At 56.9% G+C, this 16,051-nt stretch overlaps 1 protein-coding gene across 2 annotated transcripts in view; it reads left to right on the forward strand.

Moving 5' to 3' along the window:
* The window catches only part of ASS1 (argininosuccinate synthase 1), a 52,516-nt gene that overhangs the window by 22,245 nt on the left and 14,220 nt on the right, over positions 1–16,051 (forward strand). For both annotated transcript variants that reach the window (XM_030818038.1, XM_030818039.1), the window contains 5 exons: positions 2,496–2,566; positions 3,152–3,182; positions 8,513–8,603; positions 11,356–11,440; positions 11,985–12,049. In XM_030818038.1, coding sequence (XP_030673898.1) covers positions 2,496–2,566; positions 3,152–3,182; positions 8,513–8,603; positions 11,356–11,440; positions 11,985–12,049 — 343 coding nt within the window. The remainder of the gene's footprint in view (positions 1–2,495; positions 2,567–3,151; positions 3,183–8,512; positions 8,604–11,355; positions 11,441–11,984; positions 12,050–16,051) is intronic.

The raw sequence follows: 16,051 nt of genomic DNA on the forward strand, positions 1-16,051 counted from the left end.
CTGGCCATCCTCTCCCAACCCATGGTCCAATGGAAAAACACTCAGAACCACCCCATCCTTGTCATTGTCACTATAATTTAAAAAAAAAAAATTTTTTTAGAGACAGTGTCTCACTCTGTCACCCAGGTTGGAGTGCAGTGGCACAATCCTAGCTCACTGCAGCCTCAACCTCCTGGCCTCATCTGACCCTCCTAACTCAGCCTCCTGAGTAGCTGGAACTACAAACGTGCCCTAGTACATCTGGCTAATTTTTGTTTTTTATATTTTTATTTATTTATTTTTTTACAGACAGGGTCTCACTGTGTTGCCCAGGCTGGTCTTGAACTCCTGAACTCAAGTAATCCACCCTCCTTGGCCTCCCAAAGTATTGGGATTGCAGGTGTGAGCCACAGCACCCAGCCTTGGCTAATTTTTAAAATTTTTTTGTAGAGAGAGGGTCTTGCTATACTGCCCAGCCTGGCTATAATTCTTATTTTTAAAGCCAGACTGCAAGGTGGGAGCTAGAAACGGGATGGTCTCACGACGTCTACATGTTGGAGATTGTTTTGTTTTCTCTCCTCAATTACAATGAGAGTGTGAGCAGGGCACCTCGGGACCGAGAGAGGCCGGGAAGCACAAATCTCTTTGGTCTTGGGAGGGTCATTGTCATTGGCCCCTGTTGCTTTCCTCACCGCCCTTTCGCCTCTCCTTGCTCCTGGAGGGAGGTCTGCTGAGAAGGGAGGCAAGGGTGTTTCCATGCCACCCCCCAAAAACAGAGGCTCCATGGAGCCTGGCCGGCGGCTCTTCTTAGCACCCAGCCGCTGAGCTGAGTGAGGAGCGAGGACGGAGCCCAGCAGGCCACCAGGACATCTCTGCTGGAGAGTCCAGTCTTGCCTTGCACAAGGTCCCGGTGCCCATGCCTGGCCAAGGGCACAGCGCGAGTGTGTGGGCTGAAGAGTCCTCAAATTCTAGAGTAGATCGTGGGCTGTGTTGTTTTTTTAAATTTCAGTTTTCATGTGTAATATGGTAACTGTTGATGAGATAATCTACCCAAACTAAGGCTCTTAGGGGCCCTCAGTGATTTTTTTGTTTTTCTTCTTTTTTTTTTTCTTTTTTGAGATAGAGTCTCCTCTGTCACCCAGGCTGGAATGCAATGGCAGTGTCTCAGCTCACTGCAACCTCTGCCTCCCAAGTTCAAGTGATTCTCCTACCTCAGTCTCCCAAGTAGCTGGGACTACAGGCACCTGCCACCATGCCCAGCTAATTTTTGTATCTTTAGTAGAGATGAGGTTTTACCATATTGGCCAGACTGGTCTTGAACTCCTGACCTCAAGTGAGCCACTGCACCTGGCCTTGTAGGCTGTTTTAAAATGAGTCTCCTGGCTTTCTAGGAAACCCGAAACCCAGAGCATTTCGCCTCATTTTAATGTTTAAGGGGGCGATGGGGAAACAGCCGCTCCCTGGAGGAAGCCTCTAGAATCTCACCATCTTGGGAATGAGTCTGAGTGGGGTCGACCCGATCAGGAGAGAGATGGGGGTGGGGGTGACCCGGTGGGGGCTGCCTGTGGTTCCCATGGGGACCCAGTGGGGCTGAGGGGCTGAAGGGGCTCAGAGGCAGAGCATCCAGTCTCGCTGGCTCCGAGGGGCTGGGTGGGGCCCCTTCACTGCACCCTGTGCCCTGTAAGCGTGGGGCCAGGAGAGCAGTGCCAGGCGTCCGAGTGCAGGAGGAGGCTGGAGTGCATGCGCTGGATTCCAGTCGGGCGTCATCAAGGGTGGTGCGGGTCACCAGGGCAACAAGCCTCATCTTCCTCCTCCTCTTAAGGCTGAGTCAGGTGGGCCTTCCATGCGTGACCTGCAGCCCTCCTAGCCTGGGCATCCTGGGCAGAGGTGGGTGTCCTCCTGTAACAACAGACTAGGCCATTTAGGAAGCAAAACAGAGCCACAGCCGAGTCCTGGGGAGACGGGATCTGCTGGGTGTTCCCCTTCTAGGGTCTACAGAGTGATGTGTGCGGCTGTTGCGCCAGGCCCAGGGAGGGGTGCCCCTGGAAGGTGCGGGCCATGAGCTGAAGGCTCTCCCTGCATCCCACCTGTCCTGGGGTCCACAGGAAGCACTGCCTGGGCTCTGGTGCCAGGTGTCCTGGTCCACAGTGCGAGTGGGTTCACGCAAGCCCCAGCTCGTAGGGTGGTGGTGGGGCTGGTTGGCTGGTGCTGCGAGACCTGGGCATGGCACCTGCGCGCTTGCTCAGTGCTTCAGGGGCCCTTAAAATGTCGACTCAAAGTCTTCTGGAAGGAACCTCCAAGGTCAGCATCGCAGACACACGGTCCTGCAGTTTCTCTGGGGCGTGTCCAGCAATAGGGTCCCCCCAGGGAGGTGTCCGTGACCAACACTAGGAGGTAGCCGGGGTCTTGTCTGAATGGGGGCCAGAGTTTGGGGCTGAAAAAGCAGGGCCCCTGGGACGGACCTCACGCCTTCTTCCAGCTGCCTTACCTCCGCCTCTGCTGTCTCTTTCCTGCAGCAACACGGGATTCCCATCCCGGTCACTCCCAAGAACCCGTGGAGCATGGATGAGAACCTCATGCATATCAGGTAAATCCCACCCTCCACCCATCCTTGGTCCTCCTGGGCTCATTCCAAAGGACGGCCATGCGCTGCCCCAGGACGTCCTGGTGACCCCCACGCTAGTGGTCCCTGATCTCGGTGAGCTGAGAGGCCTCAGGCAGGACAGAGGTCAAAGCGCCCAGCTCATGCACTGCCCTCATTGCAGTTCTGCTGAGTGTTGTTGGGGCGATAGATCATGGGGACCCGGCCTCATCAGGAGTATCAAGGAGGGCTTCTTAGAGGAGGTGGCATTCAAGGATGGAGAAGAGGCCCAGATGGGGCACAGGGGAAGAGTGTTTAAGGCGGAGGCAGAGGCCCCCCCCGCCACCATGTGCAGAGCCCCAGGGCAGTCCCCAGAAGACTGAGGGAAAGGCCCCAGCTCTTTCTTACAACCTGCAGCTCCACGGGTGACTGTGGTGGGCCCAGAATGTTTCAGGCAGGTTGGCAGCAGATGCTCTGGCAGAGAGTAAAAGGCAGACCAGGCTCATGGGCACAATGGGGTGTGCGTGTTGGGGGATGGGGGCATGCCATGTCCCTCCCCAGCTGACCCTGTCTTTCCTCTCCCCTCCGCAGCTACGAGGCTGGAATCCTGGAGAACCCCAAGGTAATCCCCCCAACCCCGTCTCCTCCCAGCCGGCCACCTTTGGTGGTAGCAGCTCCATGCCGATGCTGTCTGATGTATTTGTAGCCTAATTTGAAATTTCACGGGGGCCAGCGTGGGGCTAGGGCCGAGCCCTGCCTGTGTTCCCCAACCCCTGCACTGGCCCCCTCTGCCCGCCCTCTCCTCGCTGCATTTGAAGACCTCCCCCCGCCCTTCCTCTTCTAATTGCCGCTGGGATGAACAGGGGAAGGAAATATCTCAGGGCAGCATAGAGAGAGAGTGTGATTGTGAGACAATAAAGAAGTAATTAGGCAGATGAGACACTTGGGGGAGGGCCCAGCCTGTGTCCACCAGCTCCCAGGCTGTGCTGCTGGAGTTTTGGTTGTGGGGGGTGGGGGGAGGCATGGCTGAGAGCCCCAGGCCCCATTTGTCTGGATCCGTGTTGCACACCCGCCACCAGCGGCCACCCTGATCCGGTCCCAAGCCTCCCAGGCGGGCCGGGCTGGGCCCTCAGCTCTGTTTGAAGTTTCGGGTTTCTGTCCCGGGGGTAGGGGGTTTCTTTGTGTCTACCCCTGCCCACTGTGGGAGGTGGGGGAGGCAGGGCCAAATCTATCATGGGAAGAGAAAAATCTCTTTGTCCCTGAGGGAATGTGTCTTAGTTCCCCGGCCCAGCCCCACACCCCGGGGAGGCTGGTTTGGGGGTGGGAAAAGTGTGCTTTTTGAGGGGGTGCAGCTGGGCCTGGGGGAATCAAGAAGGCCAGCTGGAGGGGAGGGTGCCCGGGGAGGTTTGGTGAAATTGGGGAGCGCCAGAGCCCAGGGCCCGGGCGTCTGTCACTCTCAGGCCCGCGTGCCGCCCCCTGGTCGGTGTTGGCTGTAATATCACATGGCAGCCACCATGTCTGGGGAGCGGGCCGGGGGTGGCATCGTCCTGGCTCAGTTCCTAAGACACCGGCTGGGAGCATCCTCACTTTACAGGTGAGGAAACTGAGGCCCGGAGCCGAGACACGCCCCAGGGCGCTGGCTGCTCCGGGCGAGGAAACGGGCCCTGGGGCTGGTGCCCTCCAGCTCTGTGGCTCCCCTACTGCCCAGGGCCCCCTCCCTGTCCAAACTGTCACTCAGGAGAGCTCCACCCTTGCCCCCTGGGGGCTGATGGCCCCTGTGTGTGGCTGCTGCCTGCTGGTCACAGGTTTTTCTAGTTCATGCTCTGCTGACCCCACAACACTCAGGCCAGCCACCCTAATTAGCCAGTCAGTCAGCTCCAAGGGAGGCAGGGAGGCCGAGCCTGCAGAGTGGCTTCCAGGCAGGCCATCCTCTCAGGCCCGTGGGCCCCAAGCATGCCGGGCAACCACTCCCAGCCATTCTCCAAGCAGCCTATGGCCTCTGCAAGCAGCCTATGGGGGCAGAGAGGAGGCCCCCCAGAATAGAGGACTTCAGGATTGAGAGAGCAGAGCGAGGCCAGAGGGAAATCACCCCTCGGACCGTGCAGGACGGCATCCGGGGCCTGGAGCAGGTTACTGAACTATTGTGGGCAGGTCCTGCGCCCTCCCAGGCCTCCTGTCTCATGAGGAGGCATCGGGTGGAGAAGTCAGTGCTAAAGAGAATCTGGATTAAGGATCCTGCTACCTCACCCACAATTGGCTCCCAGAGACAGGAAACCCGAGTCTAAATCCCAACTTTTCTTCTTATTGCTATGCAACCTCGGGCAAGTTACCCAACCTCTCTGAGCCTCCAGTACCCCTTGCCCAAAGTGGGAAAATACAGCACCTCCCTCCTGGGGCATCTAAAGTGCTCAGCCTGGCACAGGGCAAGCCCTCAGTCATGGAGTTGGGGGTCCCATGCTCCCTCTTCATGGGAGGAAGGGTCCAAGGTCCTCTCAGGCACCCCCCTCTCAAGAAAGGCTGGGCTGGGCTGAGCTGGGTGTGAGTCAGGGGAAGCATCATTCCTGCTGAGAGTCCCGGGGCACCCAGAGTCCCACCCAGGCACCCAGAGTCCAGTCACTCTGGAAGGGAGTTTGCCCAGCCATGCACACTCCCCAAGGGCTTTGTGCTGGAGGTGGGGCTCAACGTCAGGACGAACCCTTGCATCCCTGGACCTGGCAGTCCTGTCCCCCTCAGGATGAGCTCAGGGGGACAGAGCCTGGGGAACCCGTGCCCCTCCCCCTCTCCAAAAAAAGCCAGGAGACCTGCGGAAGGGAGGGCTTGAAGGCAGATGGCTGAGCCATTTTCTGCCTCCGTGAGGGCTGATTGAAGGGCAATGAGGCAGCTAATGCGAAGAAAGATAGAAATTTACTTGCTTTAACTTCATACGGTCCACAGTGAAAGGGTGCATTCAGTCGCCGGCCCGCCATAGCTGATGGATGAATAAACCATTTGCGGCATCGATCATGCCTCTACATCATGGTTTAGTTCATGGGCCATTTGCTTCCAATTTCTCCTTCTTGGGGCCTGTTTCATGCTTTCTTTCGCCCTCTCCCCTTACCCCCCCACCCCGACTCTCTCTCTCTCTTTCTTCACTCTCTTCCCTCCCCCGCCCCCCCAACAGATGACATTGGAAGTGAGCCCTCCCGCTGGGAGGGATAAATAGATGGCATTGATACTCGGCAACAAACTATTTGTCATTTGAACTGGGCTTTTAGGAAGGAGAGTAAAAAGAAGGCAGGCGCTCGAGCCACCGCGGAATGCAAAGCAAATGTCATTTTATTTCTATTTAGTTATTTTATTTAATCGGCGCTGTCAGGTGCTCGTCTGACAGCTGCCTCTGACTTCTGCTGCAGTCTGCAGAAACTCATCCTCCAGTCTTCCCATCTCCTCTCCTTCCAAATGCACGCACTGTCAGCCTCCACTTTGGTCTGGGGCTCCCTTAGGAAGTGTGGTGGGAGAGAAAGTGACAAGCAACGCATTGAAAACAGTTGACAGTCGGGCCCAGCGCAAGTGGAGGTGGGAGAGAGCTGGGCTTGGGTGGGAGTGGGGCCCTCGTACCGGCACCCTGGTTGGAGGCTTGGGGGAGTCCCAGGCAGCTGGAGATGGGGCTGTGGAGTTGTGTAGTCACCCCAAGATCCAGTGCAGTTCACTTTACTTTTTTGCTGAGGATGAGCCTTGGGGACCGTCCGTCTGTGCCCAGGGAATGCTGCAGTTGGCAGGGCCCAGTGGGCCAGCCCTGATGCCTGCCTGTGGCTGTGATGCTGGCTCGCTCTGGCCACAAGCCTCACCCTGTTTCTCAGCCCAGGTTACTACAGCAGCTGGGAACCAGCGTAAGGTGGCAGAAAGAGTCCCTACGTTGAGCTTCCAAAGCATGGTTTGGAGAAGCCACCTCTCAGCCTTGGCTTTCCCTGTAGTCCATAGAGGCATCAGGCTAGGGGTCCTTCAGGGCCCCTCCTACCTCCTGGAGTCTGTCTTTAGGGAAAGACAGACTGGGTTCTTGTTCCTGCCCCACAAATGGGCACTGATGCAGGGATACAGCTGGCCCTGAGTCACATCGTACCTTGGAGGTAGGGGTGGAGGATCCACCACAGTCCCTGTCTTAGAAGGATCAATTGTCCTGGTTTGCCCAGGACTAAAAGTTTCTTGGGACAAAGGACTTCCAGTGTTAAAACCAGGAAAAATCAGGCGCTTGGTCACTCTAACACAGAGCCACAGGCAAATGACCACAGGTGAGCTTCAAGGCACTTATGTAGCCCCATCCCATGCAGAAGGAGGAGGAGGCTGGGCCGAGTATGTACCCCCAGAGTGAATTTCAGCTGCCCTTTCTACCTGCAGAGCATGTTCCAGTTTGTACCATGCCTTCCCTGACATTTTCTTGCGTGTTTTCATGTCCAATTAAAAAATATTTATATACTTAAATTGTAAGATGGCCAAGGGCAGGTGTCATTTTCCCCATTTTACAGATGAGGAAACTGAGGCTGGAGGAAGTGAAGCTTCCCCAAGGCCCCATAGCCTGAGATCTTGATCCTGGCACGGGGGTATTGCCCATCACTCAAAAATCCAATATGTATTTGGCGAGGACCTCGCGGGGCTGCTGTCCTGAGTGCCAGGGAACAAGTCCCATGTGGTCTCTGCCTGCACAGAACTCACAGTTGCAGCTCCAGTCCCTCCCGCTCAGCCTCGATTGCTTCATCTGTAGATGGGGTAAGAGCGCTTGACCTTCTTACCAGATGGGTCTGCTGAGAACTCAGACTGCAGATGGGAAGTGATACGTGAATGTGTGCAAGGTGTTTTTGTTCGTTTGTTTTTTGGCGGGTGGGGGATGGAGTCTTGCTCTCTCACCCAGGCTGGAGTGCAGTGGTGCAATCTCGGCTCACTGCAACCTCCGCCTCCCAGGTTCAAGCAATTCTCCTGCCTCAGCCTCCTGAGTAGCTGGGACTACAGGCGCACGCCACCATACCCGGATAATTTCTTTTGTATTTTAGTAGAGATGGGGTTTCACCGTGTTGCCCAGGCTGGTGTCGAACTCCTGAGCTCAGGCAGTCCACCCACCTCGGCCTCCCAAAGTGCTAGGATTACAGGCGTGAGCCACCTCGCCCAGCCGTCTGCAAGGTTTTTAAAGCAAAGATGAGACAGCACTTCTAGATGTCAGCAGGTGAACAAGGACCCCAGGCACAGGATGCCCACAGGAGGGACCTGAGCAGTCAGGCCCAAGAGGCCCCAGTCCCCACAGTGGCAAGTGTCCAAGCCACAGCCTGGGGGAGCTGGGGCCTCCGAAGGTGGGAGGGAATTTCGAGAGTTCCAGGCAACACACAGCCCCTCCACCACTGCATCAGACGAGAGGCCCATTTTCCAACACGCCCAAGAAAAAATATACATAAAGGTTGATGTGTTTTCAAATGGGTTTTTGCTTTGCTCTTCTCTTTTCTCCCTGTGAGTATTAACCTTGGGGACCCCGGGGACGGCTCGGCTTGCCAGAGCACCTGCTGGGGTCACAGGCAGTCATTAGCTTTGCCGTCAGTGCAGAATAAACCCCAATCCCGAGCCGGCGAGAGCGTGCGTGCCGCTCCTGGGAAGCCCTCGGAACGCCGCCTCGCTCCTCCAAAGTCACACTTTTTCCTGCCTGACTTGTTCCTCTCCAGCTATTCTACCTCCAGCTGTGGGGGCGTCGAAGAAAAAGATGAGATCAAGTTGAGGGGAAAAATTGTCTGATTTCTCCAGCCCTTTGTTTCCCAGGCCCTGGCAAGCGGGACTGGTGCTGGGCTGAGGGCTGGGGACCGGGGGATCTGCTGGAACCCACCAGCTGGTGGGGAAATGGACAGAGGAGAGGGGTGCAGATCCCTGCGGGAGGTGGGCTATAGGGTGTCCGGGGACTGGCATGTCATCCTCCCACCTCTTTCTGTCTTTTGTCAGAACCAAGCGCCTCCAGGTCTCTACACGAAGACCCAGGACCCAGCCAAAGCCCCCAACACCCCTGACATTCTCGAGATCGAGTTCAAAAAAGGTATGTGCCCACCTGTTGGGACTTGAAGGGGGTTGACTCTTGGGGACCTGGCTCCTTTCCCCTCCCTGCCTGGGAACCTAGGCCCTCTTTACCCCTGCCCTGCATTCCTGGAAGCTGGAGTTCAGGCAGGGGCTTCAAGGTAACGCACAGCCCCCCTCCCTGGACAGTACGACCCATGGACCATGGATGCCTTTAGGCTTGGGAGGAACATGCCCTCGGCTACCCATCACTTGGGTTCATGGGCACCAGGTCTGGAATGAGAGTGCTCTAGTCTCTGAACAGCCACTTAGCTTTCCTGGGCCTCAGTTTCCTCACCTGTATCTGAGGATGAAAGAGTGCCTGCTGTTTTCCCGGGGTAGAATGAGGCCTGCAAGGGAGCGTCTAGCCCTGGGCCCTGACCCTGGAAGGTGCTCAGTAAATGGTGAGTGTTGGCGAGCTGGCCTCAGGGACCCCTAGGACCCCACATGGAAAGCCTTCGCCAGTCTTCACTGAGCCACTCTGGGCCTCACCCTGCTGACCCCATGTTCAAAGCTGCGGCCACTCTTGCTCCCCTCGGCAGTGGAGGCTGTACTGATCGCTCCCTTCTCCTCACTGCTGTCAACAGGAAGCGTTTGCTGGACTGGCCTGAGTGCCTGGGTGCCTGAGCTTGGGAGAGGGCATCTCTTGGCCTGGAGGAAGGATGGAGAAGCAAGGCATGCCTGCCTGGGCTCAGTGGGAGGGCTCAGAGGGCCTGAAGGGGTACATTTTCAGGATGCTGGAGAGATCAGGGAGGCTTCCTGGAGGAGGTGGTGCTGGGCACAAGGGCACCCAAGGACCAGGCGGGGGCCTGGCCCATTCGTCCACAAAGTGGCTGCCCACACTGGAGCTGGGATGAGAGGGACAGAGGCTCGTGGAGAGGCCTGGCCCAGCTCTGGCGCTTGGCTCTTACCCCGGGTACCACAGAAAGGAGGATAGGGTGGGGAAGCCTCAGGCCGGTGGGGAGGCAGAGCTGCAGATCCCACTCTCCCCCTTGCTGGTGTGACCTTGACAGCCAGCTTCACCATGCTGGGCCTTGGGTGCACTCATCTAAAAACGGACCACAGGCATGATGCTCACAGGTGCCCAGCATGGTGTGTGGAATGGGGTGTCGGAGGCTAAGTGCTTTAATAATCTGCCTCTTCTGGGCCTTTCCCAAGAGCCCGGCCAAGCCAGCGACTGTCTTCCTCGCTCCCCTCCATCTGTCCCAACCTACTGGGGGGCCAAAGAGGGCCCCAAAGGCAGCCGGGCCCCCAGGCCTGTTTGCAGGCACAGAGCCTCCCTTGAGGATCATCTCTGAGAAGATGGCGAGAGTGGCCCCAGCAGCACCTCCTGGCTCCCTGCGCGGGGCCCCCAGGAGCCTGGAGAGCCGTGAGGGTGGGAGGCGGGTGGCAGGCTGTGGAGGGTCCTGGGCACCAGGCTCCAGCAGCCCTGCCGGAGGACCAGGGCAGCTCCGCAGGCTGGGCTGGCGAAGAAACGTGACCTATTGTCATGATTTGGGGACTGTCTGGAAGAAGAAAAAAAGACAGGAGGAACCCTCCCCTGGCTAGTGCCCATTCACTCTCTAGTTAATTTATTTGAAGTTTTAATCTAATTATTAACTATTTTAAAGGCTAAGAGGCTTTCTCCGGCCGCAGCACCAACAATGTCACCTCTTCTCCCGGGCAGGCCCCATCTAAGGCCCCAGCGAAGGCCGATAATAGGACCGGGGAGGGAGAGAAAGGGAGAGGGGAGAGGCGGGGGGTGGCGAGAGGGGCTTAAGGTTCATTATTGGGCAGACTTACATTTAATAGCAATTTACAACCAAGTTATAAAACCCCTGGAAATGGGGGTTAAGAATGGCGAGGCTGACAGCGCCTTGAGTGAAGCCCCTCCAAGCGGCGCCTGGCTAATAAAGCCTCGAAAGCCGCTATTGAGGCCTGATTGGCACCCGATGGCTCGCTCCATGGTAATGAGCCGGGCAGATGGGTGGGGGATTAGCCGCCAACTTTGAACAGCTTTTCTTTGTCACTGTTTCAGCTCTCTTGTTAGCCCCAATACATTTATTGCTCATTTCACACCGCTCGAGAAAGTGCCCCTTGCTATTCAAAGTCAACCCCAAACCCACCCACTGCCCCCACCAACCCCTTCCCTCCTGCCCTCCTGCCACCCCAGACCCAGCTCCTCAGATTCAGGGACGCTGCCGACACCTCGCCTGCTGGAGCGGGCACCCTGTCACCCCCATCAATCAGATGGCTGCGTGTGGGTCTGGGGTACGGGGTCGGAGTGCAGGGTCCGTCCGCCCGACAGACGTGGCAGGGGGCTCTGTGTGTGTGTGTGTGTGTGTGTGCGAGTATGTGTGTGCTTGAGCCCAGCCACACCTCGGCCAGGCGGCCCCCGGGTGACTGGTGGGACAGAAGGTGCTCCCGGCATAAGACAATGGTGGAGCGTGAAATTCAATTAGTTCAGGGCCTGGTTCCAATTTCACAGCCCCTAAATGCAAAAGGGGCAAAGAGAATGGGAGGGTGGGGGAGAGCGTTTTTATTGCATTTTCCCTTTCATTCTGGGGGGCTTTCTCGCCCCTTCTCTCCCTGCAGCAGGCCTCAACCTGCACAGGGCTTTTGAAGGAGTCATTTGGAGTCCATATCTGTCACATCCATTTAAGGCGTTGCGGGAGGAGGGAGAGGGTGGGGTGGCGGGTGCAGGCTCCTCCGCTGAGCCGGGCCCAGAGGCCCACTGCCCTCACTTCCCACCCTAGGGGTCCCTGTGAAGGTGACCAACGTCAAGGATGGTACCACCCACCAGACCTCCTTGGAGCTCTTCATGTACCTGAACGAAGTCGCGTGAGTGTCTGCAGCCCTGTCCGGCCTCCTGGGAACCCCTGTCTTGGGCGAGCATGAGCCTGGACCGTTGGAGCTAATGGTTGTGGCTGAGGCTCAGGGGTGCGGAGCACAGGCCGTGTCCCTTCCCCATAGCCAGAGTTTCCCGGACCAGGGGGACCCATTTGGCAGGAGAGGCTCGGGGTCTCCTGCCTCCAAGGGATCATTAGGCTGGGGCTCTCAGGCCCTTGGCTGGATGGGAGGCCAGGATAGAAGGAAAGGGAGCAGTAGTTAGCTCTGGTGCTAGGCAGGGCCCCAGGACACAGGTAACAGATGGAACAATTTGAACTCACACCTGGGCAATCCCTGCTCTCTGGGCCTCAGCTTCCCCACCTGTCCAGTGGGCACCTGGACTAGGTCACCTGGCTCAGATGTCCTCTTGAGTCTTAGATCCTGAAATGCTGCCTACTGTGTGGCCTAAGCTGTGCCCACCCTGCGACAGCCCAGCTGGGTGGGTGACTGAGCCTTGCGGTAGCGCCTGAACCTAACGGACCGGTTCTTCCCACAGGGGCAAGCACGGCGTGGGCCGTATTGACATCGTGGAGAACCGCTTCATTGGAATGAAGTCCCGAGGTGAGTCTGCTCAGCCCGCCTCAGGGTCTGCCTTGGGGCCCAGCAAACCCAGAGATCCCTGAGACCCTGTCCCATTTGGACGCTACTACCCCCCTGCTACGTGGGCGACCCTGGGCACGTCCTTTCACCACACCCCCGAGACTGCAGTTTCCCTCCTGCCAAGTGGGGATCGTGGGCCCTTTGCCACTGGCTTTCAGGGTGTTATGAGAAGAGCTGTCCAAGGGCTGGGAGAGGCCCAGGAGGGCCTAGGGAGTCTCCAAGGAGCAGGGAGGCCAGGGCCAGGCCTAGAGGTCAGGCTGTCTTGTGTCTGGGGCGGGCAGGCCAGGTTTGGAGGCAGACCGTGCAGGCCCGATTTCCTGGTCATTAAGGCCGCATGGAGGCCGCCGGCCAGGCAGGGCGAAAATCCTGCCAGGGGTGGGCGCTGTGGCTGCACAGGCGCTGGGAGCCGGCCAGGGCCTAAGGGCCTGTCCCAGCATCAGGCACGGCTCACGGGCCCTTTTTCCAGGGATGGGGCTGTGCTGCAGTTGAGGCTGAGCTTCGGTGTGACATGCCTGCCACCTCTGCTGGCCTCTAACCTGCCTAGCCGCGTATCCGCCTGTGGCTGGGCCTAGGAGCAGGACAGTTGGTCCCCAAGCAGGTGCCTCTGTCTTCTCTTAGTAGCCAAAGCCCATGATTCCCTTTGTCAGCCACTCACCATTTCATCTTGACCACACCCTCCTCTCCAGGACTCAGTTTCCCCATTCATACACCTAGGGGATCTCAGCTCCCTGAGGGTCTGCCAGTGTGTGATAAAGCCATGCTGTGTTCTTTCTTGGGGGTCCTAAGAGGGAGAGAGCAAGGTTTCAGCAGTCGGAGCCCCTCAATTGGGCACCTGAATTTTTAATACTGGTGGTGGGGTCAGGGCTCCCCGTTTTGGTAAATGTTCAGATCTCTTTGCTTAGGGTCGATTTGAAAAGATACCACAGCCAAATAACACCTGGCCACGGTATAGTCACAGACCCATGTCTCTCAGGCTGTTTTTACTAAGATTCTAAAATCCAAAGAGAGCCGATCACCCCATGTGGGCCAGAAGAAAAGGGTGGTGCTCCGGAGGGCAGGATGCCTGGTTCTGGTCCCAGGTTTTCCCTGCCTTGCCCAACAACCTTGGACTTGTCATCTATCGCTAGGCCTCAGTTTCCCCAAGTGTAATGTGGCAAGCGTTGGGAGTTGCATCACTCTGGCTCTGACCTGTTTGCATTTACCTCGAAAGGCATGGGAGCACGGAAGGGGGAGGGGGGCTTGCCTCTTTCTTGTGGTTTTAGCTCCTTGCTTGCTGTTATTCAGGAGAAACAAGCTAATTGCAGCTCTAGGAAGGCCTTGAGAACAATGTTACTAATTAGCTGCTCCTTTTTATCCTGGCTTACCTTTGTCTCTTACCTATATTAACATGTGATTAGATGCCCCTTTGTTGCAGCCTGCCCTTGGGAGCCAGCGGGGTGTGCACCCTCCAGGGAGAGCTGGGAGGGACCTTGAGGAGCCACACACCAGCACCCCACTTACAGATGGGGAAGCCAGGGCTGGGGAGGGGTGGGATAGAGGGCTTGCTTCAAGTCCCAGGCACTTTAGTGGCAGGACCCGGACTGCCATCTGGGCCCAGAGTGGCATGGAGTGGAGGGCTAAGAGCTTAGACTGGAGTTGGACAGATCTGGGTTCAAACTCATGTATGGTGGCAGGAACTGGTACACTGGAAGTGCTCCATAAATAGCCATCAGTCCCCAGGGCATGTGAAATGGGGACAGAAGCAGCCCCCACCCTCTGGGAGCTGTCAGTGTGGCGGGGGGTGGGAGAGTTCCAGTATTGCACCTGTTATTATGCCCTTGTCATGCCTGTGGCAGGCATCACCAGTCAATGCTGGCACTATCCTGTTGCCTCCAGAGGTATCTCAGGGCTGCTTGCAGGCACTACCAAACGATCAGGATTGGCATACGCGATGAAAATGTATTGCCTTCCCTATTGGAAAGATAAGGACTGGCCTGAAGTCACTGTGAAATTGCATCCCGCGAGGTGGGGCGAGTCAAGCAGAGTTGAGCAAAAATGAACTGAAGGAGGTGGTTAGTGATGAAGACCTGGACTGCACTATTCTGAATGTGGAATGGTAGCTGAGAGCATTCCAGGGAGGCTGGACCTTTTTCCCAGAATGGGGGCCTCATGCCCTAAGAAGGTCAGAGCCAAGAGATCAACAGTCTGTTCCAACCCCCGTGGCTCCTTACCACCCACCTGGGGAAAGGTTCCTGGGGCCCAGCCTTCACTTTGCCCTGGTACTTTGTGTGGACTGTTGGAGGCTGTCCCTAAAAGCACAGAATTGAGTCAGTGTTGTACAGGGAAGAAAATCGGGATTCTGACGGCAAGAACTTGCTGTGTGATCTTAGGCAAGCTTCTCCCTCTGGAACTCCAATTGTCAAGGGGCCAGATGAGGAGGTCACATCATCTCCCTCTGAATGTCCTCACTTGCCTATTTTCTTGCTTTGGGTTGGGGAGAGAAGAGAAAGTTGCTAGGTAATTTTAGGTGGTGTCTTGTTTTTATTTCTCTACTCCCAATATTTCACGTGAGAAGGAAAGAGGAGAGACGGTAAATTAGGGCACCGTGGATTCCCCCATGACAAGGTTTTTATTAAGCGTACAGTAGTGAGAGAAGCTGTTAATCGTCAATTATATTGAGGGCAGAACAGAAAGATGCTATTGTCCGTATCTCGGTGTACAAGGGGAAAATGTCATTTGTATTGATTTTACAAAGCTCGTAATTGAAATTCGTTAAGGGCTGATTTTGTCTCTGGGGGGTTGGGGGCGTGTAGGGAGTTGGGTAGCGCCAGTGCCCTGGGTCTGGGGTGGCCTAGTCAGCGGCGCTCAGGGTCAGGGACAGGAGGCTGGGGAAGCTGTGGCTGGAGTAGCTTTCTCTGTATTGTGGCTGTTCACATGTCATTATCACATTATCTTTTTAACTCTGGAGGGGGGCTAATTAAGTGAAGTAAATGAAATCAGTGGGGAGGAGAAGGGGGGGCAAGGCAGGCCGGAGGGAAGCCGAGGGAGGCCGGGAAGGAGCCAGCGCAGGTCCTTGTGCTCAGCTTCTTTCTCTCTCTCCTCTCTGGCCCCAGACTTCTCCGGCCGCTCTCCCCTCTCTGCTCTCCTCCCAGCCCTGCCCGTCTCACCTCTGCCTGCCCCCGTCTTGCTCCTCCTCCTTGCCTTCCTTTCCTCCTCCCTCTCTCCCCCCTTTCTCCCCTTCCTCCTCCCTCTCTCTTTCCTCCTCCTTCCCCTCTTCCCTCCCTTGCCCTTCCCTCTTTGCACATCCTCCTCCCCTTCCCCACTCTCCCCTCCTGTCTCCCTTCCTCCTCTACTTTCTGGCCCAGAAGGAACAAGGGCTGCCACCCACTTGCCCAATGTGCCCACCCACCATCTGGAACATTCCAGATGGAGAATGGAGGGAGACCTGTGAAGCAGAGGTTTTCAGCCCCAGAGGCCCACCCAGGATGGGGCCTGCCAGGCACCAGGAGCATAGAGGATGGCTAGAGTCCCACCCTGACCTGCCTCCCATCACCATGGCAACTGCCTCTCACCTTGGCCCTGGTACCTAAGAGGGGAGCCCTTGGGCTCCAGCCAACCCCCATGCCCCACCTCTTCCAAATCACTTCTTCTACTTTCCCAAAGGACCAGAGCCTTTAGTCCAGGTGCCCTCACCTCCAGCCAGGGCCCCAGCTGAGCTGGCAGATCCCACTCAATTCTGCAAAATTGCTCATTCCGGCTAACCTGGCAGCCTCAGGGACAGACGAGAAGAATTTGAGCCACAGCAGCTGTTTGGTTCCCACCTCTTTCTGCTTGGTCCACTCTCCCCCCAGCCACCCTGGCCACCCCTAGCTCCTTGCCCTTCTCCCCACTGCACCCTTCTTGGCAGTAATTATGGTGTGATTGAAGCTGCTCCACAGAGAACTGCTGACACCTCTGTCTTTTTCCTGTAAACACGGGGAGATG

The sequence above is a fragment of the Nomascus leucogenys genome, chromosome 8 (genome assembly GCF_006542625.1).
Source record: "Nomascus leucogenys isolate Asia chromosome 8, Asia_NLE_v1, whole genome shotgun sequence".
NCBI lineage: Eukaryota > Metazoa > Chordata > Mammalia > Primates > Hylobatidae > Nomascus > Nomascus leucogenys.